Source organism: Nuphar pumila, chromosome 7, assembly GCF_984573655.1.
Source record: "Nuphar pumila chromosome 7, dmNupPumi1.hap1.1, whole genome shotgun sequence".
NCBI classification, from domain to species: Eukaryota; Viridiplantae; Streptophyta; class Magnoliopsida; order Nymphaeales; family Nymphaeaceae; genus Nuphar; species Nuphar pumila.
In genome coordinates, this window is record NC_143255.1 from 29206910 (window position 1) to 29230406 (window position 23497).

At 40.2% G+C, this 23497-nt stretch overlaps 1 protein-coding gene across 1 annotated transcript; it reads right to left on the reverse strand.

The window, feature by feature from the left end:
- Nucleotides 1-530: 530 nt before the first annotated feature.
- Nucleotides 531-12763, reverse strand: LOC149831691 (protein THYLAKOID FORMATION1, chloroplastic-like). Its single transcript, XM_090014068.1, has 5 exons — nt 12516-12763; nt 4126-4393; nt 3562-3778; nt 1591-1706; nt 531-914 (listed from the first exon to the last, which is right to left on the reverse strand). The coding sequence occupies exons 1-5, from the start codon at nt 12724-12726 to the stop codon at nt 821-823; spliced, it is 906 nt and encodes a 301-aa protein (XP_089870194.1). The 5' UTR covers nt 12727-12763; the 3' UTR covers nt 531-820.
- Between the last annotated feature and the right edge of the window lie 10734 nt (nt 12764-23497).

Genomic DNA, 23497 nt, shown 5'->3' on the forward strand with positions numbered 1-23497 from the left:
GTGTTCCACAGAAGAGGGCTCTGTGCTGGGTGTTGCTGTGGAGTTCTCTCCCCTGGGATGCGAACATGCCCTTAGTGGGCATCGATGCAAACACCTTTTTAGTGAATAATTGATTGTCATTGTGTTCCTAGACAAGATCCATTAATTTATTCAACAATGATCTGTTGGTTTTGGGTGTGCGCGCTGAGTTCACCATGCATTAAACAAAGTGTCTGGATCCCTTGTGTTTAAGATTCTTTATGCCAAACAAACCGAATCAGCAGTTTGGGTACGCTCTAACCCCATCCTTGAGGTCCCCCGTCCCCCCTGCCCTCCAGGGAGTACGCCAGTCTTTGACCTTGTGGCAAGGGAAGCCACCCGTGGGTTTCGATCTTGTGACGTCCTGTCAACTTGGTGACATTCACAAGTCCCCTACCAGATGACAGGAGCCTATGTGGGTGGTGAAATACCTAGATTGAGTTTCTGTTATTGGTAAGATATAGGACATACTCGCTGGTAACCTGCCAACTTTGAAAAATAGATCTTCAGTTCAGGAAGGGTGAATCTATTGAGGACCTTCAGAATGACAAATTTCATACGAGCAACTTATGCACAAAGTAAAGCTGGCTGTAAAATTTTGAATATTGCTACAACAAGCAAGTGGAACATACAACAGCGTTGAATGGTGATGTTCCAGTTGCCGATATTGCAAAGTATCATACATGAAAACATGAACCTGCATCATAGGGCTCCACTCTGCGGCAAAATTGTAAGGACTCATTAGGTTAACTTCATACTGACAATTGGTTTGGCACAGTCGGAGCTGATGTTGCCCAAGTAACTAGTGCTCTGCATATTGAAATTCCCCTACGCATTTTTTAATGGCCTCATTTGCCTTTTGAGACTCTGTTCTTTCATCTCTTTTCTTCTTTTCCCTGCAAAATAGAGTCAATTTCTTTTAATCTCTTGTTAACTGTAGGGTAAAATGTTGTGTCAGGAAAATAAAGAGAAAACAAGTGCCACATTCCAAATTAATTGGAATGGGGGTAGTGCTTTGACTGAATGGCACTACCAAGAATCAATGTTATCAGTATCGGTGCGTATCGGCTGATACATATTGTATCACCAGAAAATCGATATGATTCACACCTGAATTGGTTATTTTTAATAAATATAAAAAATACTAAAAATTAATTTTTAATATTATTTTAATGGTTTTAACATGTGTTACGTTCTGATTGACAAGTAATATTTTATTATTATTTTTTTGGCTAATACAGAATGATTCACTTGAGTATCGGTATCGGCCGATACACCCAAACGGTTCAGGGCCAATACCGATACTAACAACATTGCCAAGAATAGTGATAAACATGAAACCATAGCCATCAATTTAGAAGGGATAACTTTCTTGTTTAAGAATAATAAAATAAAACATATACCCATGCAAAAATGGCCTCAACTATTTTATGCCTACGCATGGAAGTAAAATTAAGTCGATGAATCTTGTTAGTGGCATGGCAAGTTCCATGAAAGTGAATCTATAACAGAAAGTTTATAATGTTTTTGCATGAAAAGTAACGTTGGCAGAAAAGAGCAATGATTTTTCACCTATCTACATATTCCTTCAAGAGCTCCTTTGCTTGGACCAACTTGGAAAGAAGGTTGCGATATACATCAAGGTCCCTGTCAACACTCCGCTTGCTCACATTTAAGGCTCCACAAAGCTGCCAAGTTTAGAAGTTTAAACACATAATATGAGATTGATATCTTAAACAGGGCATCAAGACCCAAAAGATTAGCTTTCCAGCAACAGAAAGTTTTGCATCTATCAATTGGCACTATGCTAATAAAAACCCAAATACCAAAATAACTTGTACTATAAGAAGAGAAGGAAGAAGCTAACAAACATGATCAACATGAGGAGAATTATTAAAAATAAGCTGTAAACAGAACATACAGAAAAAAAAAACACCCAAAAAGAAGAACTTGCTCTTATGCTTCTCGAATCAACTCAATGCCAATTACATTATGCAACAACACGGCTCTGACAACTAGGATGGTAGGCTAGCAAATAAAGCACAGGGATAAGGTAAATTAGAATGCAGGACTCGACTTTGAATTGGAGCTACAAGTAGCATTGAGCTAACAGATGTACACAACTCAGGCTGTCACCCTCATGAAATGAATAATGCAATTTTTTCCTTTTGTGTAAAGAATGAAAGTAGCATTCCTGGTGAAACTAAAGATTGGTGACAAGAGGTTTCCAAAACAGAGAGGTGAATATGTACAGAAATCGAGAACCCCTACAAAAATTTCCAATTTTTGTGTTCGTGATCAAAGAAAGGATTGAAGCTGTTTTCCTTTTGCATACAACAAAATGTTAGTATGAATTCTTCCATATATGCAGGAAAAACTTGAGTATTCATCCTCAAATGTCCTCTCACCCCTTACAACCAAATGGTCACTGATTCACTATGCTAAAAGAAGCCACCGCTTACAAGCTATCATCCATTTCTTACCTTGGGCTTCTTTCCAAACTCCTAAAAAGGATTCTTGAGGCATGTAACTTCCATATCTGAATTGTATAATCCCGGAAGCCCCATCTCAGTAGAAGCTGAAGAGTCTCAGTGCCAAAAGGTACGTGCTGAATATTCTTCATCATAGAAGCAAAAGATGCTTCAACTTGCTAACTGTATCCCTTCTTTAACGTCAGGGCAAACCAGTGAGAGATGCAACCTTGCAAAAACTCTAGCTCTAAGAGTTTATTTCAACTCCAGCTTCATATTATCTTTGGAAATGGACAATGTCATGGCGCAACACAAGTTCAAATAAACAATATGATTTTTATTTAATTAAATTATGAAAAAAAATTAAAATTTTCAGAAAAGAAAATTTTGAATGTCGTTTGCACAACAAACACAATCAATACTGCATAAGTCGTAAAATTTGAAAAAATAAATAACACATTTGACAAGAATCACCTCTTACATCATCAGGTAGATCAGTTTCCATTTAAAGTAGATACAAATTAGCAACTGAACTAAAAGGATGCTTAAAGGAAAGCAAATTTAAGAACTTAAAAAGTGTTTTCTAAAATCAGCCTTCCTATATAACCTAATCTTACAGTAATAATTCTTAAAAAGCTCCTGCAGTGCTAATCTTCACAGCACCTTGAGAAAAAGAAAAAAACCAACAGTTACATTTATATCTACAAGATAAAAATCTCATAGAAACAAAAACATGCTCCAGCATGCAGAATCAAGAAACAATTTCAAGACTCCTGCATCAATAAATTATTGGTGAAATTTTTTGCAATGCTCCTGACCTACCAATCTTTCAATACAGTTGAACGCATTGTATTAATGTGGGATAGTTTCTAAAAAATTTCAACCAGTTGGAAATGATAATTTTCCTCCAAAAGAAGAAAAAGGGGGCAAAACAATGCCTGAGAAATCTCATTTATTTATTTTCCACTACAATGAAGAATAAAAACATGGAAGGATCATTTTCATAAGGCATTAGAAGGCAAGATATTACTTTCAACAAATAGTTGAAAAGAAAATCTATGGCAGGAAAAACCTTTTCCAGGACAGCTGGCTCTGTTGCATTTGTCAGCTCAAGAAGACGGAACAAGCCAACTGCAAACAATCGGCTATAGCTGAAATTCCCCTTACCACCAGCACGTTCAGAAATATCCTTTAATATAGCTTCAACTTCTCCTTCTCTTGATGGGAATTCAACTAGTGAACCTGCAGTCTGTGACTGAGCCCATTCTTCCAATTTTTTAGCATCATTCCTAACAGTGAATAGAGCAAGTCAACATAGTCTATCCAAGTGATGAAAAATCAAATGAAAACTACAGTAAAAAGGGCACTGTGATTACCACTTCATAAAAAAAAGTATATGTCCTAGATCCTTAATACAAAACAGTCATCGTACTCTCTATAGACTGTAAAATCCAGTTGTATGCTATAACATTATTGTCAATGCCAGTATTCATGGCCTTCAATGAAGATTGAGGAATCACTTAATTCTTATTAAACTGTCTAATAACCAATCAACTTTTCTTGTCCCATTATTTTCCTTAATAGCAGCAAGCAACCATGCAGACATGAATATTAGAGGGATTGTTTACTTCCATACCTATATTGTTCAGGATCCTCCTTTAGCGCTTCGATATATGCTTTAAATATCAAGTCTCGATCTTCATTACTAGGGTATCCTTCCATAAGCTGATCATAGACAGTTACAAACCCAAGTGCAAAGACATCATCATATTGATATGTCTTCTTATATCGCATCAGGTGCTGCTGAACAATCAGTTCTTGGAGAACAGTATTGTACACACTAGGAATGGGACTCTTGTAGGAGTTGAGAAAACCTTGTTTCGTTTCAGCTACAGTAGGCACATCTGCAAGATCAATCACATAATTGGTTCCTTGATTTTTACCAGGGTACAAGAACTTAGAACTATAATCATATCTATAATGTCAGATTCCCGAAAAAATGAAAAACTGAAAAAGTAGAAAATTAAGTCTGTCCATAGTCCATACCTTCCTACCTGGGTAGCAGAAACCAGTCATTATATATATATATATATATATATATATATATATATATAGAGAGAGAGAGAGAGAGAGAGAGAGAGAGAGAGAGAGAGAGTACGTTTACCGGAGTATGAACACAGATTTTCAATTTTTTTTCTTGAACCTCATCGTACTTATGCGATCTATATGCTTTGTTTTATGGGAACCGACTCTCAGATCGGCTGATTATGACACATAGCAGGATTTTTTAAAGCTTGAAAATGGATGGCTCAGAATTCTCACAAATATTTGAGCATCCAAAAATAGTACTTTTTCGTAGAAAATACACGATCCAACAATCAATTCCTAGCAAACGGACCGTGCAGAATGCATCTGAAGGGTTGGATTAGCGTGAAAAGAGTCAGAAATACCTAATTCACACTCTGGTGAATATACTCTCTCTCTCTCTCTCTCTCTCTCTCTCTCTGAGTAAACAGCTGCAGCCCCGACCCTCGCTCGCCTGAGGCACGCCGGAGCCCCCTTACCTTGCTCTGAGCCCCAGTGTCTCCCTGAACCTCACCGGCCCCGGCAACCCTCCCTGAACCTCACCGGCCCCTGAACCTCCCCCGACCCTCCCTCGCCTGAATGATTTAATGTCCAGGCTAATGTAGAGTTCCTCGTCGGAGCCCCCTTACCTTGCTCTGCTAGGATGACCCCGACCCTGAGCCCCCGTGTCTCCCTGAACCTCACCGGCCCCGGCACGCTAACCTGAGCCCCGACCCTCCCTCGCCTGAGGCACGCCGGAGCCCCCTTACCTTGCTTTGAGCCCCAGTGTCTCCCTGAACCTCACCGGCCCCGGCACGCTCACCTGAGCCCCGATCCTCCCTCGCCTGAGGCACGCCGGAACCCCCTTACCTTGCTCTGCTCTCTCTCTCTCTGTTAGGATGACCCCGACCCTGAGCCCCCGTGTCTCCCTGAAACACACCAGCCCCGGCACGCTCACCTGAGCCCCGACCCTCCCTCGCCGAGGCACGCCGGAGCCCCCTTACCTCCTAGCTTTCCCCTGACGACTCCTACCTCACTGTTTCCCTTTGAACCCCCTGATGCCCCGTTTCTCTCTCCCTGACTCTTTCCCTAAACCTCTCCAGCTCACCCGATCATCCTCTCCCTCATCCCCTCGCCAAAGCAGAGCCTCCATCCATCGACCTCCTCTACAGCTACGCCCCGCCATCGCCCGACCTTAGGGTCACCCTCTGCAGCGCCGTCCCTCACTGCTTCGGTGCCACCGTCGCCGAACCTCTGCAGCTTCTTCCCTCTCTGCATCGGAGCCACCATCACCTGCATGCACTTCCACCTCTAGTGCTGCCCTCCTCTCCTCCTCATATTGCCGCCGTAGTCGACAGCCGCAGGAAGCCGCCCCTCTTCTCCCTTCGCTGCTGCGTGTGGGAGATGCCCAAACAGTGGGAAGGGAGGAACGATCGTGGGTGGTGACGACCTTCTCCGTGCGGGCTCTGCAGCGACGCTCACCGCCGCTAAGGAGCCACCGTCGGCAGACCTCCCCTGCACGACGCCCCTCGCTGTGCCAGAGCCACCATCGCTCGACCTCCTCTACAGCTACGCCCCGACCTTAGGGTCACCATCGCCGGACCTCTGCAGCGTCCTCCCTCACTGCATCGGAGCCACCATCGTCGGACCTCTTCAGCGTCTTCCCTCACCGCTTCGGAGACATAACCAGTTGCAATCGCCTCGACCCCCCTCTGCAACCATCCAACGTCCCTCCGGCAGCCAGGTGCTCTCTCTCCTTTCTTCCTCATGAGTCGCTTGCCGCGTGTTTTTTGGGGTCTTGCTTCTGATCGCTCCTTGGGAGCAAATCAGAGGGCCCTCCATTTCATTCAGGATGCTCTTAATGACTGGGGCGCAGCATTCGCCCTTCGACGGTGGGGTTTCGATGTTGACCTGCCTTTCAGACTCAAGCATCAATTATTTTTCAATCTCTCGGATGTTCTTGGTTCATGCTTGGATGCGGGCTCTCTTCATATCTCGAACGTCAGAAAATTTATCCGTGCCGTTAGGAGAGAGCCTCTCGAAGCCTGTTCTGTCATGGCGCTGCTTGACCAGCCTTTCTTTTTTCGGGAGCTTCCGCATTGGGTCGTTGATCGGGGTTGGCAGCAGGTTCAATCTTCATGGCAACGCTCTTTTTGTGCCCTTCGCACAAGATCTCAGTTGCGACGCGCTAGACCGGGAGACTGGTGATGCGCATCATGTTTGTCTTTGAATTTTCAGAAACGCTTTGACTGCCATAGGTGTGGTTCATCTTTCCTTGCTCGTCGTCATCCTGTTTGGAAGAGAAAGCGAATAAATGCTCCTCACCAACATTCAACCGGGAAGCCTCTTGACTCCAACGAACCTTCTGTGTTGGGGACCCACTTTGCCTGTCAAAGTTCTAAGCGACCTTCGCGACGTACTTCTTTTTCGCCATGGGTGCAGATTGGAGATCTTCAGGAGCCGCAGACTTCTTTTCATGCCATTAAGATTGGGACTATCTGGGTCCCGGTCCAGTTATCACATGCTCTGCCAAGGCAGCTTACCAGGAAATCTTGTTCTAATACGGTTCCGGCTTTATCATCTACATCTTCGACGTTCGTTGCCAAACCCAGCACGTCTGCTCGACTTCTCGCTTCTCGCTTTCAACGGCCGTCGAATGTGTTGCTGGGGAGCCCTAAGATATCTGCCGCAACTAGTTCTGAATATTATCCTACTGGTGATAAGTCTATCATTATTCCACATGCTCATGCCCATCATGGTTTATTTGTTAGTGACTCTGTGCCTTACACGACTAGCGCCCCTTCTCGAGGTGGATCGGCAACTCGGTTAGACAGTCATGCTAAAGGTGAAAAAAGGTCAATTTTGTCATCGTCTTTCATTATTTTTCCATTGAGGCGCTTTGATTATATGGCGGTTCACATTATGGCGTTTAATGCTCGTTCGACTGAGGCTCACAGATGCATGATTATTGGTTTATCGGTTCCTTTTTCTTTATCGCCGGTCGTTACTGAGGCCACTATTACTGCATCTACCGTCACTGATTCTGTGTGTAGTTCTTGGAGGTGTGAGGCTCTCCCAAGTGTGGCTCTCCCTTCCTCTCCACCTGTTCCTCGACAGTCCCCCCCTCTGTCGCCCTTGTGTGTTGAGGTTGAAGAGGCAGCCCGGATGCTTGATATCTCTCTCTCCTCAGCTCAGCTGCATCATATAACTGTCGATATGGTATCTACCATTTCGGTAGTCTCTACTATCCTAGGTGGCTCATTAGGTCATTCACTTGATGTTGTCTCTGATCTAAGGGGTGATTCTCTCGGTCCTTCGAGGGCTACTCAGCGTATGGGGGTTGTTCGACACCGACAAGTTAGCAGTGGTAGTAGAAGCAAGAGGAGCAACCCACTCAATGTTACGACTTTCGATGGCAGGTCTCCACGAAGGTCAGCGAGGTCACACACACCCCGGATTTTTCCAGATTGTGTGTCATGAAGTCTCTTTGCTGGAATATCAGGGGCTTGAATTGCCCCACTAAGCGTAGGTTTCTGGCGAATTGGGTTAGTTAGGAGAAGCCTGACCTGATTGCTATTTGTGAAACTAAGATGGATGAAGTTTCTCGCTCTGTTGCCTCTAGTATATGGAGGGGTGCTGACTATTTTTTTAAGCCTGCGGTCAACCATGCCGGTGGCATCCTTATTTTGGGGAAGCAATCTTTAAATATTTCTCAACTGGACATGGGTCTGTTTTCTTTGTCTGTTGCCTTCACTTTGCAAGACAGTGGCAGGAGGGTTGTGGTCATTGTTGTATATGGCCCTAATCACGCTGTCATGAGGCCTGCTTTCTGGAACGACTTAAATAGGATCGTCGTCTCAAACGGGGAGTACCATTTTCTTATGGGAGACTTTAATTGCCTTTTGTCTATTCAGGATTCTAATAACCCCGTTCTTCCAAATCCATCTATGCGAGGTTTTCAAGATTTTGTTCATCGGCATCACCTGTACCCAATCCCTTTTAGTGGGGAGCGTTACTCTTGGTCGAATAGGCGAATTCGCCCATGCTGCAGAGTTCTTGACAGGGTTTTTGTCACTCCAAATTTGCTGGATCTCATTCCAGATGTCAAATGTGTCTTGCTGGCTCCTTCTATCTCGGACCATGGTCAGTTAATCACTACTTGGGGGGGTGGTTTTAATTCCGCCAGGAGTTTTGTGTTTGAACAATGGTGGCTCCAGGAGCCAGATTTTCATACTATTATTTCAGACTCTTGGAACAAGCCCTCCAATGAGCAGTGGGCAGCTATTCGGTGTCATGAGAAGTTGTCTCGTCTCGCTAAGGATATCAAAGCTTGGCTCCATAATCGAGACATGGTTAAATTTCAGCAAATGACTGCTTGGGAACAAGAGATTTCAGCATTGTATCAAACTATGTCTTCCCCGGAGTCTCTATCTGATTCACACTTGCAAAGTTTGCAGGCCAAATCTATTGAGTTATCAACGCTTTTGAAGAACTGGAGGGTCAAAGAGGAAATTAGATGGAAGCAACGGGCAAGGGTGAAATGGCTTGCGGCCGGAGACGGTAATACTAAATTTTTTCACTCATATGCTTCTCATCGTCATAGGAGGAATGTCATCCCATCAATCACTATTGGGAATGTTTCGTTCCTTAATCAGCACGTTATTTCAGCTGTCACTCAGTATTTCAAAGATTTATATTCTGTTTCACTTACTGCGAATGGTGTCATTGGTCCTGTTTCTGTTGGTTCGATTCGGCAAGATCAAGCTAGAATTATGCAAATGAAGTTCTCTGAAGATGAGATTTTTAGGGCAATCAAAGGTTTGTCAGGGTGGAAAGCTCCAGGTTATGATGGGTTTCATGTGGATTTCTTCAGAATTTTTTGGCCTTGTGTGAAGCCTGATGTTATTAACATGTTTGATGAGTTCTATCGCAACTCCAGATTGCCTATTCAAACCCACTTGGCAATTATTTCTTTAATTCCGAAAGATGATGCTGCTACTGATATCTCTAGGTTTCGTCCGATTTCTGTTATGAGTGCCCTTTATCGGATGATTGCCAAGGTGTTAGCTAATAGGTTGAAGGTCGTGGCTCACCAAATTTTTTCTAACTCTCAGTTTGCCTTTATCCACAATAAGAGGATTCAACATTCATTCATCTTGGCCTCTGAAGTCATTCACTCCTTACATCTTAGTGGTCAGGCCTATTTTTCTCTTAAATTAGATTTTCATAAAGCCTTTGATTCTGTGCATTGGCCCTTCTTATTTCAAATGTTATCCAATTTTGGCATTGGTCGTCGTTTTTCTGGGTGGGTGAGGGAATTGGTCTCTAATGCTCAGGCCATGATTAAGATTAACGGCACTAGAGGTGGTCAGATCAAATTGGGGCGTGGACTAAGGCAAGGATGCCCTCTATCGCCTTTGTTGTTCAATGTCATTGCTGAGGGTCTCGTGGTGTTGCTCAAGCGTGCTGCGGAGAAGCGCCTGATAGATCCTCTAGATCTTCCGGATTTTTCAGACCATATTCTTATTTATGCTGATGATATGATTATTTTTGGGCGAGCAAACGTGCAACAAATGCTTAGATTCAAGCTTATTCTCCAGTTTTTTCTTTCTCTTTCTGGGCTTTCCCTAAATGATAGCAAATGCTCTATTACTATGTTCAATGTTCAGTATCTTATGCTTGCAGCGGGTCAACGGATTTTCAATTGTGCAATCTCTGAGTTGCCGATGACGTATTTGGGCCTGCCGTTACAAGTGAAGCGCCTATCTTCCGCTGCTTGGGCTCCAACTATTCAAAAAGTGAAAAACAAGCTTTTTTCGTGGCAGGCGTCTTATCTCTCCATTGCTGGCCGTCTGACTTTAATCAGACATGTTCTTTCTTCTATCCCTGAATTCTTCATGTCAATGTTCGTGATGCCGGTGGGCGTGGAGAAGCAGATTTGTCGTTTAATGACGGATTTTCTTTGGTCTGGGTGTCAGCTTAAGAGTAAGCGCCATTTGGTTGGTTGGCGAACGTTGGTGTTACCTAAGCGTATGGCTGGCTTAGGTGTTTTTGCTCCAAGACAGAGGAGTATTGCTCTTGTGGCCAAGCAATGTTGGATGGCCCATCAACCAGGTTCTCCTTGTGCTCGTTTGCTTCATGCTAAATATGGTGCTCCTGATTTATCTAACTCTCGTCATGGAACCCGGGGGCTGGCGATCTCGCACTTGCGAAGCATGTGGCTGAGAGCCTTATCGTCCTTCAGAGATCAAATTGGGGATACAAGTAATTATGATCAGTGGTTGCATTGGGCTATTGCACCAAATGGTGCGTTCCACACCCATAAAGTGTATAGATCGTTGCTCGCCCCAGGGGCAGATTGGTTCCCTGAGTGTGCGTTATGGGGTAAGGGCCCTACCCCAAGATCTCAGGTCTTGGCTTGGTTAATTTTGCATGATAGGGTTCAGACTCACAGTTATTTAAAGAAGTTGGGCTTTCAGTTCACATGTTGGTGTGTGCTGTGTCAAGCTGCTGAAGAAACTACTTTTCATTTATTCTGGTCCTGCCCAATCTTCGTGGCCCTATTTAATAGCACGTGGAGATCTCCGAACGTAATTGTTAAAGAGGAGTCTTTTGCGCTTGATCTGCTCCTAGGCCCTATTGAAATTAGACGTTGCAAGCGGTGGAGACTGATCTGGAAGACATGGTTGCTTACTACTTGGTGGTTTGTTTGGATGGCACGCAATGATGCTACTTTCCGTCAAATTCCGGTCATCCTTAACAATCTTGTCCATAAAATCTTGGTTGATGTATACGCGATTCTACGTATGCATCTTAGAGACCTCTCCTTCCGTCTGAACAACGTTCACTCATCGGTGGTTCCTTCTTTTCCAGAGGATCCTGGTTGAGCTTGGCTTTGTTGTTTGTTGCTAGCTGGCAGTAGTTTCTTTTCCTTTTGCTTTTGTTTTTCTATATTTTAGTTTTGTTTTCTATTTTGTTGGGTTCAACATTTTGTTGATCTTCATGTGTGATAATGTTGATCCTCTTTCGTCTCTCTCTCTCTCTCTCTCTCTCTCTCTCTCTCTCTATATATATATATATATATATATATATATATATATATATATATATATATATATATATATATATATATATATATATATATATATATATATATATATATATATATATATATATATATATATCTGTGTGTGTGTGTGTGTGTGTGTCCGATACTCCAAGCAAAAGTTAATGCACCCCTGTAACGAATACTTAAGATACTTTCATGTATAACTGTCACAAATCTCAAAAATGTCCAATGGTCCGAGCAAAAACCGATGCACCCCTTATAATGTGTGCTTCAAATACTTTCATAACCATAACATAATGTTGGCAAATGCTTCATGTAAGCCAAAGACTCAACCTTTACACTAGAAAGTAGCAAGAACACAAGTTTGACCTAAAATTCCACAATTCTTATCATTTCTTTTGTCCTAAATTGATCTCGGAAGGAGTTTACAATTTGATAGCGACAACCTCAATCCCGACGAACACTTCAATGCAACTGAAACTAAAAATTGCCCACTCACAAACAAAATCTCAAGTGCAAACTTGAAAGATTTCCCTTAACCTTGTGGTTCCTCTTCCTAGTATCCTTTCCTAATGCTCGAAAACTCATCATAATTCACGAATCACAGACACCTAGTACAATGAAACGAAGCTCTGCATCCCCAATCCGTAGATAAAACCTGATTTAAGTTGAAATCATTGCTAGCTCAAGTCCAAATTAGGATAATTAGTCAAAAATCTCATTGAATTTAACGTAATAACTACTCCAAGCACCAAAGATAAGAATCATGACATTAGATCTTAGATGAAGCGATTCCTCAATTCCAATCAGAAAAATGTAAAAAATATTGCTTATCTCAAATTAAAACTAAGTCTTCGTTTAAGAAGGACCTAGGGTTTACGGGAGGGAAGTACCCGCGACGGACGCCATACACCGGAACCGGGAGTTCGAAACCGGCATCGCGACGCGGACGAGATCGGGCACGCAGAAGAGGGATCGTGGCCGGAAGATGTCGAGATTCAACGATAAGACGTAGTCGGGGAAGCGAGATCTCGGCCGCCCTCCCCTTCCCGACGCCTTATGCTGCCCCACGGACGAGACAGAGAGGGAGGAGATCGCTGCCATCGTTACTCCAAAGAAGAGGCCGCCAGAGAGCTTCTGAAAACAGAGAGGGAGTCTTATCGCTTTTGAAAATATATTGCCCAGAAAAGCCAATTAAAGACCGACGCGTGGCAGAGATTGAGCGGGATCGCCTGGGACGCCTTGGTTCGATGAATCGGATGGAGGAAGCCCCTGTCATATTCAATATCTCTGAAAACTGGTGATATTCATTTTCTAACCATACACGTGCCCATTTTGTGTGGTCCCTACGCGACGGAAGCAGATGGCACAATTTCCTAGGTGGGGACCACAACAAATGTGCGTGTGGCCAATGTCCAATATCACCAAAAATGTGTCATAAAGATTGGTGGACACAAAGACATGTGATACGAGTAATTTTTTTTTTTGAAAAAAAGGATACAAGAGCACATTTTTAAAAATTTTAGTTAATAAAAAACTGACTTTGATATTTTAATAATAAAATTGTATTTGTATTAAAAATTTATAATAAAATATTAAAACATTATTAAAAATATTAAAATAATAGTCGTACACGGACATAGTAGTGTCTGAGAGTGTCCACTTGTGTCACCAGGGAGACACCCCAAAAATGGCAAGTCCCTGTTTCTAGGGGTGTCAACAGGTCTAGGTAGAACCAGACTTGGTTCTAATTTTTGGGTATGGTATCAGGTCTGGTCCTGGGTCTAATTGGGTCCACTATAAGAGAAACCATACCCAGACCCAATAAGAACTACATGAACCATACCTGGCCCATACCCAGTAAAATAATATTTTCTATCATTTTTACATTAAAAAATTGTGGGTCCTAATCGGAACTTGGGTTGGGCCCGGGTCTAGTATAAAATTTCACAAACTATACCTGGATCCATGTATTAATTGGACCTTCAGGTCCGAACCCGGGTCTTATTATTTATCACCATACCGGGACCCTATAGGGTTTGCTCCAGGTAAACCTGACCTGACACCCTTACCAGATGAACCAGAGCCCTTGTGGGAATCAGCCTCATAAGCATATGGAGTCTGAATTTGGACTTTCTGTGCTCAATCAAACCTGGACCTAGTTTGGATAACTCTACCCGACCATCTCCAAACTGAGAGCTAGCCAGAGTGCAAGCCCTTGTGTTAATATTTGGGAATTGGGATACCTATTTGGTGGGAATTGGACCTTTTTTAAAAAAAAAAATCGTTTGGAAATGATTGGAATTCCCCTAAAGGATGTGTTGGATTCTCGAAAACGGGTCGAATTGGACTCGAACTTTTTCCAACCATACAACAACAACTACGCCTTCATCCCAAAACAATTGGGGTCGACGATATGAACCAACAAAGAAAATCATTATGGGTTTTCCACATGAATCCATCTCCTCCAATCATTTCTATCCAATGCCATGTCCTCGGTGAGGTTCAAAGCCTTCATATCCTTTCCTATCATCTCCATCAAAGTCTTCCTAGGCCTACCCCAACCTCTTTCAACTAATATATTTTCTCATTTATTGCCGGTCCCAAGCCCGGATAAAGGAGGAGGGTTGCGGTATGCCAGTGACAGCCAGCATAAAAACTTAGTCATACCCTATGAATATGAACCAATATGAGAACTTTTTCCAATCATAATAGGAGAAAATAAATTTCAGATGGAACCGGAATTTTACTTGAATTCCACTCAATTCCATGTATCCAAACACATCATAAGGATTCAGATTTTGGGTTCTTTGGATTCGCTGTTTTGCCCAAGGGATTGAGCAGAGAAATGAAAAAGGAACCAAAAAAATAAAAACAAGTATTTGCAGGAAATTTAGTTTTTTGGTGGGAGGAAATTGCCAATAAAAGAAGTAGAGGGTGCGTGTTTCATGACCCTTTCCTTATGAAAGAAGGTCTCTTTCATAGGAAGGATGGCCTCTTTCTTAGAGGGGCTGAAACAAACATCACTATGCATCCTAAATATGTGGTGAGGCTCACTTAATAAATGAAAAAGCATTTTTTTTCTGTCAAAATAGGTTCACACATTCCCTCATGCTCAAACACTTTCTTTCCTAGGCATCCCTTTTAATAGAAAGGTGGCTACTTTTTTTTTTTTTTATCGATTTATTACTTGAAGAAACCGCCTTGTGCTGTTGTCAGCTTGTGCATGGGAGTGATGCTTGACTACCCGTCTGACAGCAAAGGCTCAACCGCACTATGCCAACCCATGGGGGCTAGGTGTTTGGCATGAGCTGAGGTAGTTTTAAACTGGTTCTTGACTCTTATAAATTCTAGGTCATGGTTTGTGTTAGAGGATCAGATCTGGGCCCACCAAATCCAGACCCATGGATCCGCTCCACTCGCTGACGCACCAAATGAAAGGAAGAACAAAGTTCACACGTTAGAGGAGTTTAGTGATGATAAGCATAAGGCCAAGGTAATTCAAGTGGTAAAATATAAGGCATCAAATCAGAAGATAACCAAAGAACTTAGAAGAGTCCTCTTGGTAACAATACATTTAAGTTGAGAACTCCTCTATGTAACATACTACCTAGTGTAACAGGAGACCACCTAGAAGAATTGTTGAGTAGGTCTATATCCCCTCATTTATCTCTATAAATTAACATCAAGGGAAACACCCACACCATGAGTTTAAGTGTGGAGTGATCAAGATCATGGATGTAGCGTTAAAATCGTGAGTTTGATTATCTTTTATGGTATTTGAGCTCTGACAAGATTCATCATGGAATCTTCAACGTCTTCCTCATCAATGTCCCAACCAACATGAACAGACATTCAATTGGGTAATGTTCTTCCTCCATTGTTTCACCCACCAACCTCGTCCAATCTTTAATATTTTCTGTCTACGAAGCTTACCTTAGAGAACTATTTGCTCTGGGAATCTCAGTTCTTGTCCATCCTAAACTCGTATGAGTTAATAGGATTCATAGATGGCTTCAAACCATGTCCACCAAAATTTATGAATTTGGGCAACAACGGGCTCTAGGATCTCAACCCTGAATATGTTTTATGGCAAAGACAGGACCAACTCTTATTGAGCTGGCTGATTTCATTGTTGTCAATCTAAAACTCGTATGAGTTAATAGGATTCATAGATAGCTTCAAACCATGTCCACCAAAATTTATGAGTTTGGGCAACAACGGGCTCTAGGATCTCAACCCTGAATATGTTTTATAGCAAAGACAATACCAACTCTTATTGAGCTGACTGATTTTAGTGTTGTCAAAATCCATTCATAGCCCAATAGCAGAACTTCAAACCTCCTTTGAAGTGTGGAATACCCTGAAGCAGTCTTATGCTGCTCATTGCTTATTCTCAATCTCAAATTCTTTGGTTAAAGAGCCAATTTCAAGACCTGAAAAGGGGTTAAAAAATATAAATGAATATTATGTTGAGGCTAGGAAAATCGCTCACCAGCTTGTTGTAGCTAGTAAACCAATGGATGATAATGCTTTTGTTATGCAAATTCTTAAAGGGTTGCCATCAAAATATATTTCTTTTAAAACCTCAATTATGACCCAAGACAAACACATTACATCAAATGATCTTCATAGAAATTTGCTAGTTCATGAGGCTTTAGTTTTAGAGTGAGTCCATCTATTATTAAAAATTGCTCCGTTAACCTAGTTTAACATCAAGAAAATTGGGCACAAACTTTTATCAAAATAGAGAAAATCATGGTAGAGGATGATATCAGGGATATCAAAATCGTGGGCGAGGTCGTGGCTATGGCAGAAATCAAAATTATCAAAACCAAGGTGGGCGTGGCCAATACCAAAACCGACCTGTCTATTCTCAAAATTGCTCAGGGACAGGTCCATCGACAAAAAAAATAGTGTGTCAAATCTGTAACACACAACAATTCTCTCACATGTTCCAATCAGGTCCACCTTAAGCATACACTGCATGCACTCTATCATATATTGATGATAGTTGGTTCCAAGATTTTGGAGCCACTCACCATGTAACTAACGATCTGGCCAACCTGTCTGTACAATCTAAATATCATGGACCTGATTCGGTAGAGGTTGGCAATGACTCAGGTTTGAATATAAAACACATTGGTTCCTCTTACATATCTAGTTATATTTCTTTTCTTATGCTTAGTGAAATTTTGCATATGCCTGACATAAAGAGAAACATTCTTTCAGTGAATAAGTTTATGCATGATAATAACATGTTTTTTAAATTTTATCATGACTATTGTTATGTTAAGGATCAAACATTGGGGTGAGTTCTCATCAAAGGCATGAGTAAAAATGGACTCTATCAGATTCTCAGGGAAAAAGCAAGTGTGCAATGGTTGGAGAAAGAACTTCGATGAAAAGATGACACCAATGATTAAGACATTCATCGCTTAGAATAGTTCAACAAATAGTTAATAAGTTTAGACTAGCTTTTCATAAAACTTTTTTGAGTGAAATTTGTGAGGCCTATCAACTTGGGAAGAGCCATAATCTTCCATTTACTTCTGCATCTATTATTGTTTCTAAACCATTAGATATAGTTTATTTTGACATTTGGGGTCCTGCACCTATTATTTTTTATGGTAGTTTTTTATATTATATTCATTTTGTTGATGCATATTTGAAATACACTTGGATATATATGCTAAAAAATTAAATATGATGCTTTAGTTACCTTTTAAAAATTTAGTGTATGTTGCGAATGTGACAGGTAGACAAATTAAGTTTTTTTACACCGATTGGGGCAAAGAATATAGAGTCATAGCTCAATATCTTGACTTATGTGTCATAGGTCACCAAATTTTGTGTCCACACATACATGAGCAAAATGGGAGTTTAGAGCGAAAACAACGTCATATTGTTGATATTGCCCTTACTTTGTTGGTCCAATCAAGTGTTAGTCAAAATTATTGGCCATATGCTATGCAGACTGCAACCTATTTAATCAATGAGCTCCTGTCACCAACTATAGGTAAAAAGAGTCCTCTTGAGGTTCTATTAAAAAAGCCACTTGATTATAATTTTCTCAAAAAATTTGGACGTGTTTGATAGATTTCAAATCTACTACGTGTGTTTTCTTGGGCTATAGCAATCGACATAAGGGATATTATTGTTTTGATCCCAAAACTATTTTTTTTTAATTCACATGTTGTGTTTGATGAGTGACTGCTTCCCATGCAAACAACCTCTCTATCAAGATACCATTCTTAGGCCCACCGATTGCCCAACAATATCCATTCCCTTGAGTGGACTAGTTTCCCTTCTCTGAAGACCAATTCATGCTACAAACCAAGTTGTGTCCCCTCCTGCCACCGAGCTTTCCATTGACCAACCCATGTCCTCCTCTCCCTCTGTCGTGTCTCCTACTCATGAGACCTGCATCCCTAGTCCGAACCCTTCCTCTACCCCCATTGTTCCTTATATACCCACCCACACTCATCACATGACTACTCACTTTCAGGATGACACACTTAAACCTAAATGTTTTTCCTCTACTAAATACCCTCTTCCATAGGCCCTTTTGGCTGAACTCTATACTAACCCTTTGTTATAGCCAATAAAGACCTCAAGTGGCAAAATGCAATGGCCGATGAATATGCTGCCCCATTTATCTCAAAATGTGATTGGTTGCAAATGGATTTATAAAATTAAAAAAATGGCAAATGGCTCCTTTGAACGCTATAAAGCTCACCTCATTATGAAGAACTTTCATCAACAGAAGGGTATTGACTATTTTGAAACCTTTAGCATGGTCGTCAAACTTACTACCATTCAATTAGTTCTCTCTATTGTTGTAAGCCTTGGGTGACAAGTCCGTCAACTTGATGTTCATAATGCTTTCTGAAATGGTTCTCTTACAAAAGAAGTTTATATGATCCAACCTCTAGGCTTTCAAGATCCTCGAAGAACACATTATGTTTGTTGTCTACACAAGCCATAATATGGCCTCAAACAAGCTTTATGTGCATAGTTTCAGAAGCTTAGCTCTTGCCTTATTCACATGGGCTTTCGCGGATCCAAGGCAGACTCCTTGCTCTTTATCTTTAATAATGGCTCTCTCTTTGTGTTTGTTCTTATTTATGTTGATGATATTCTGGTTATCAGAAATTCCTCTCAATGGATTCACTCTTTGGTTGCTTGTCTCAATAAAGCAATTGCTTTAAAAGGTTTGGGTGTTTTACATTTTTTCTTAGGCGTTGAAGCTTCCTTCACCCCTAATGGTTTAATGCTTACTTCGAAGAAGTATACCTTAGTTCTTCTCACTCATACAAATATGTTGGGTGCCAAACCAGTGTCTACACTTCTTGCCATCAATTCACGTATACCTTTGAAGATCTTACCTTGTATCATAGTGTAGTGAGTGCTCTCCAATATTTGACTCTAACCCATCCTGATTTGGCCTTTACTATGAACAAAGTGTCTTGGTATATGCATCATCCAACTTATGAACATTAGAGTGTTGTCAAGTGCATTCTACATTATTTAAAAGGCATTGTTCATCACGGTCTCCTACTCACCCCATCTACATCCCTAATTCCTATGGTCTATACCGATGTTGTTTGGGTCAGATGCCCTGATGATAAAAAATCTACTAGTGCCTATGCTATTTTTATTGTGTGTAATTTAATTTCATAGAGCTCTCGAAGCAATCTATTGTTGTTCGTTCTAGCACAAAAGCTGAATATCATGCTCTCGCCAATGTTGATGTGAAAGTTACTTAGATTGGGTATCTCATGAGTGAACTTGGCTATATGTCACTCGAGTCTCTAACCATTTGGTGTGACAACGTTAGTGCTACCTACCTTTCAATGAATCCTATTATGAACTCTTGTAACAAACTCAATGAACTTGATGTACATTTTATGCATGACAATGTTGCTAAAGGCCAACTTCGTACTTGTTATCTTTCCACCAAAGGTTAAATTGTTGATTTCCTAACAAAGCCTCTCACTTCTGCTCGATTTATCTTCCTCTGATCCAAGCCCACCGTCCAGCAAAGCCCGCTCAGCTTGTAGGAGAATGTTAGAGGACCAGATCTGGGCCCACCAAATCCAGACCCATGAATCCACTCCACTCCATCTGATGTGACAAATGAAGATGTGCCAAATGAAAGAATGAACAAAGTTTACACGTTAGAGGAGTTTAGTATTGATAAGGATAAGGCCAAGGAAATTCAAGTGGTAGAAGATAAGGCATCAAATGAGAAGATAACCAAAGAACTCACATTAGAAGAGCCCTCTTGTAACAATATATTTAAGTTGAGAACTCTTTTGTGTAACATGCTACATAGTGTAACAAGTGACCATTTAGAAGAATCGTTGAGTAGGTCTCTATCCCCTCATGTATCTCTATAAATTAACATCAAGGGAAACACCCACACCATGAGTTTATAGAGTGATCAAGATCGTGGACGTAGGTCTATCGACCGAACCACGTTAAAATCATGAGCTTCATTCACTTTTAGTTTGCATTCATTAGACTCACAGCAAAAGCTCAAAAGGGTGTATAATAACTGCTAATGTTTAAGAAAAATAATCTAATTAAAGCCTTAAAATTGGATTTAGTTCTCTACCTTTTTTAACAAGTGGTTGTATCCAAGCACATTCTTAGTTATCTTTAGATCCACCTCACTTAACTAAATAACTTGGATAAACTTAGATATTGGTCTGTGCACTATAGTGCTATAAACTAACTTATCTATGAAACAAAAAAAATGCAATATTCCACATTTTTTCAATATCTGACAGGTCTCTTTTTCACCCAAATTACCTTTGCAGACCTCCACATTGTTATTTTCATGAGAAATTAGATAACGTTTAATAGCCCACAAGAACTGAGTTTGAAAAAGAGACACCAAAGACAAGACCTTTTATAAAAAATCAAACTATTATATTTATATTTCAAATACGAAATATAACTTGAGGATATGGGATCCATCACATATTTAATATCACCATTTAAACTATAATATAAAATAAATAGTTTGAATCACTATTCCAAATAATGAAGTCCAAAAATCAAACTTTACAAACTTTAAATATCAAGTCCATAAAGTCTATACACCATTCACACGTTTAGAAATCTTAGCCATAAAACCATCACCCTCGCCATGCCAGCTAGTCAGTTCTCGCCATCACGCAGGGGCTAAGTCTGAATTCCACTATATAAAAATATGAATATGGGTGAGAACTCATAGATCTCTTTACGAAATTATACATTTAACTAGAGCATTAAATAAAGTATAAGTTTACCAAACACCTTGTTTGGAAACCATATAGCATGATTAACAAGATGACACAATTTTATCATGCTTGCATATCAAATTAATCTAACATGCTTGCGACAATTCATTCATTCATACCTACATGCTAACATGATTCATATCTCAATGTTTACACAAGGCATATAACAATACATATCAGATGCATGAATCAATGCATTACGCATATTTTGTGCATAAACTAACATAGATATCAATCACATATTTCATGTATGAGCTAACACATATCTTGTACCTAACTGTTGCTTTTGAATGCACTGTTTTTCAACTATATATACAAAAATTTTCTCTACCTAAAGAACTGAAAAAATGGTGGCGAGAATTTTCTCATGCATGTCTCATGCTTTTCAAATGAAGATTCAATTGTTCTACATAAACTTTTACCACTTTCAAACATGGTCTTAAGTTTAAGCATGTCTTGGCCATTATAGATAGACCATTTTTGGTATAGCTCAAAATAAATTAATGAAGCTTTGTATGTCCAATGATTGATACATGAGATTTAATTAATTTAGTTATGTCTTTATCTCGTGTACTAACGTGAACACTTCAAAATATATTTTGAGAATTTTTAGCATTTGGAGGAATGTTTGGTATCAAGTGAAATATAATCAAGTTCATGAACTCTCAACATTACTGCTAACAAAAGATTATGTACTTGCATTCCATTGAAGTTCATGAAGTTGGTCACATATTTCAAACAAAAAGTTGCAACAACTTGCATTAAGCCAGAAGTTCAACTAGCACAACAATTGGGGGACATAGACATCTATACCCATCCCATAAAGTTGTTAGGATCATGATACAGAGACAGAGTGGGACAAATTCGGGTCTGAAGGGTCCATTTGGATCTTGTTTTAGTTTAAGTTTTTTTTTGTATTTAGGTTTTGTTTAGAATTAGATCTTTTTATGTAACAGATCTATCTTAGATCCAAAATAGGATTAGGGCTTTACTTTTTCCTATAAATACATTTTATGTGAGGGGAATTAGATAGATGGATGATTAAACTTACTATTTTTTCTGAACTTTATGCAAATTTTTTAGTATTTTTCTGCTTTTCTTTGATTTTCATGTGTATGAGTCATGTGACGTGGAGATTTTTTGCATCTTGGGGTTCAAAGGTGCACCAGATCATTATCCCATGCATCAAATTTCCTGACAACCTTGACAATTCATTGTTGCATGCATGTAAGCGTGTGGTTGGATCATAGGAGAGTGAGAAATGGTGGGGGGTTTAACATGAGTTGAGTGGAGTGGGAAAGTTGAATCCCATCCTTGTTTAGGCACAAAGGTAGAGTTTGAGGGGTCATTGCTCGAAAGTCAATCAGTCAAGAAAAATGCACCACTCATTTTTTTGGAATAGCATGGAAAGATTTGATTTTTCGCATTTGTGCAAAATTTTCTTCTTCCTTTTTTTCACTTCCAAGTGTGATTTAAATAAACCAAATGGCTGAATCCTTTGAATCTCATTGCACTTAGCTGCATTTTTATAAACTAGACCCGATATAAGGTTTATCAGAGACAAAACCTCTATAAAGATAGTTATCTGTTGCTTGAACCCAGTTCTTTAGAGAGATCTGGATCCAAACCCACCAATGTGAGTACACTTAGCCAAATGTTGCTTGACCTACTATTCTTTGAAAAAAAAAGATAAGCATTTGGACGTATACTTGTTGCTTTTCCTTAGCCTTTTACTCTTATTTCAAGATCAAAGGACAATAAAATAGTGATCAAAAGTACCAATTTATATTGAAGAGTTAAAAGTTTTTTTATAGCATTCCTTTCTATTTCATTCAAATTTGAGAAGCATCCCAGCATCCTCCAACTTTAAAGAAAAAAGGAAAATGTAATGAGTGGGCTGAGGACTAAGATTAATAAATTTTATAAATTTTGCTGTCCAATTTCATTTAATTTATGTTATATGTATACTTTTTCTACCTATTAGCTTTTTCATGGTTCAGTGCATTAGCTAAGAACCTAAGAGTACCTTGGGCATCATGAGAAACATGACTAAGTTGTTGAAACTTAGGGTCTAGTCTACTACTAGTAGAATGATTAGCGCTCATGAATTTGATCGAGTTTGGTTTGGACCGAGGTGGAACTAGACTTGGCCTCGATTTTCAAGTATGGTATCAGGTTTGTACTCGAGTCTAATCAGATCCATATAGAAGAAATCATACCTAGACCTCATAAGAACTACATAAACCAGACCCTGGTCATACCAGGTAAAACAATATTTTTTATTATTTTTACATTGAAATTTTTTGGGTCTTAATCGAAACTCAGGTCAGGCCCGGGTCTGGTATAAAATTTCACAAACTATACCCGTGTCTTGTATTAGTTAGACCTTCGGGTCTGGATCCGAGTCATCTTATTTATCACCATACCCGGACCTTATAGGGTTTGGTTCAGGTAAGGTCTAGGTAAACCTGACCTGTTGACACCCCTAGACAAGAGATGTAACACCCCAAAATCTTAACCCAAAAATTTGATTTTTTTTTTTAACTTTAAACAGCAAAAACGATGATTTTGTATTTGAGATTAAA

What these genes read in the sequence shown, in the direction of transcription:
- LOC149831691 (XM_090014068.1), bottom strand. Translation starts at nt 12,726, where the DNA reads ATGGCAGCGATCTCCTCCCTCTCTGTCTCGTCCGTGGGGCAGCATAAG. An exon ending in AGCCAGCTGTCCTGGAAAAG is followed by an intron (nt 1,707 to 3,561) that starts GTTTTTCCTGCC and finishes TAAACTTGGCAG; the next exon opens with CTTTGTGGAGCCTTAAATGT. An exon ending in TTGAAGGAATATGTAGATAG is followed by an intron (nt 915 to 1,590) that starts GTGAAAAATCAT and finishes TCTATTTTGCAG; the next exon opens with GGAAAAGAAGAAAAGAGATG.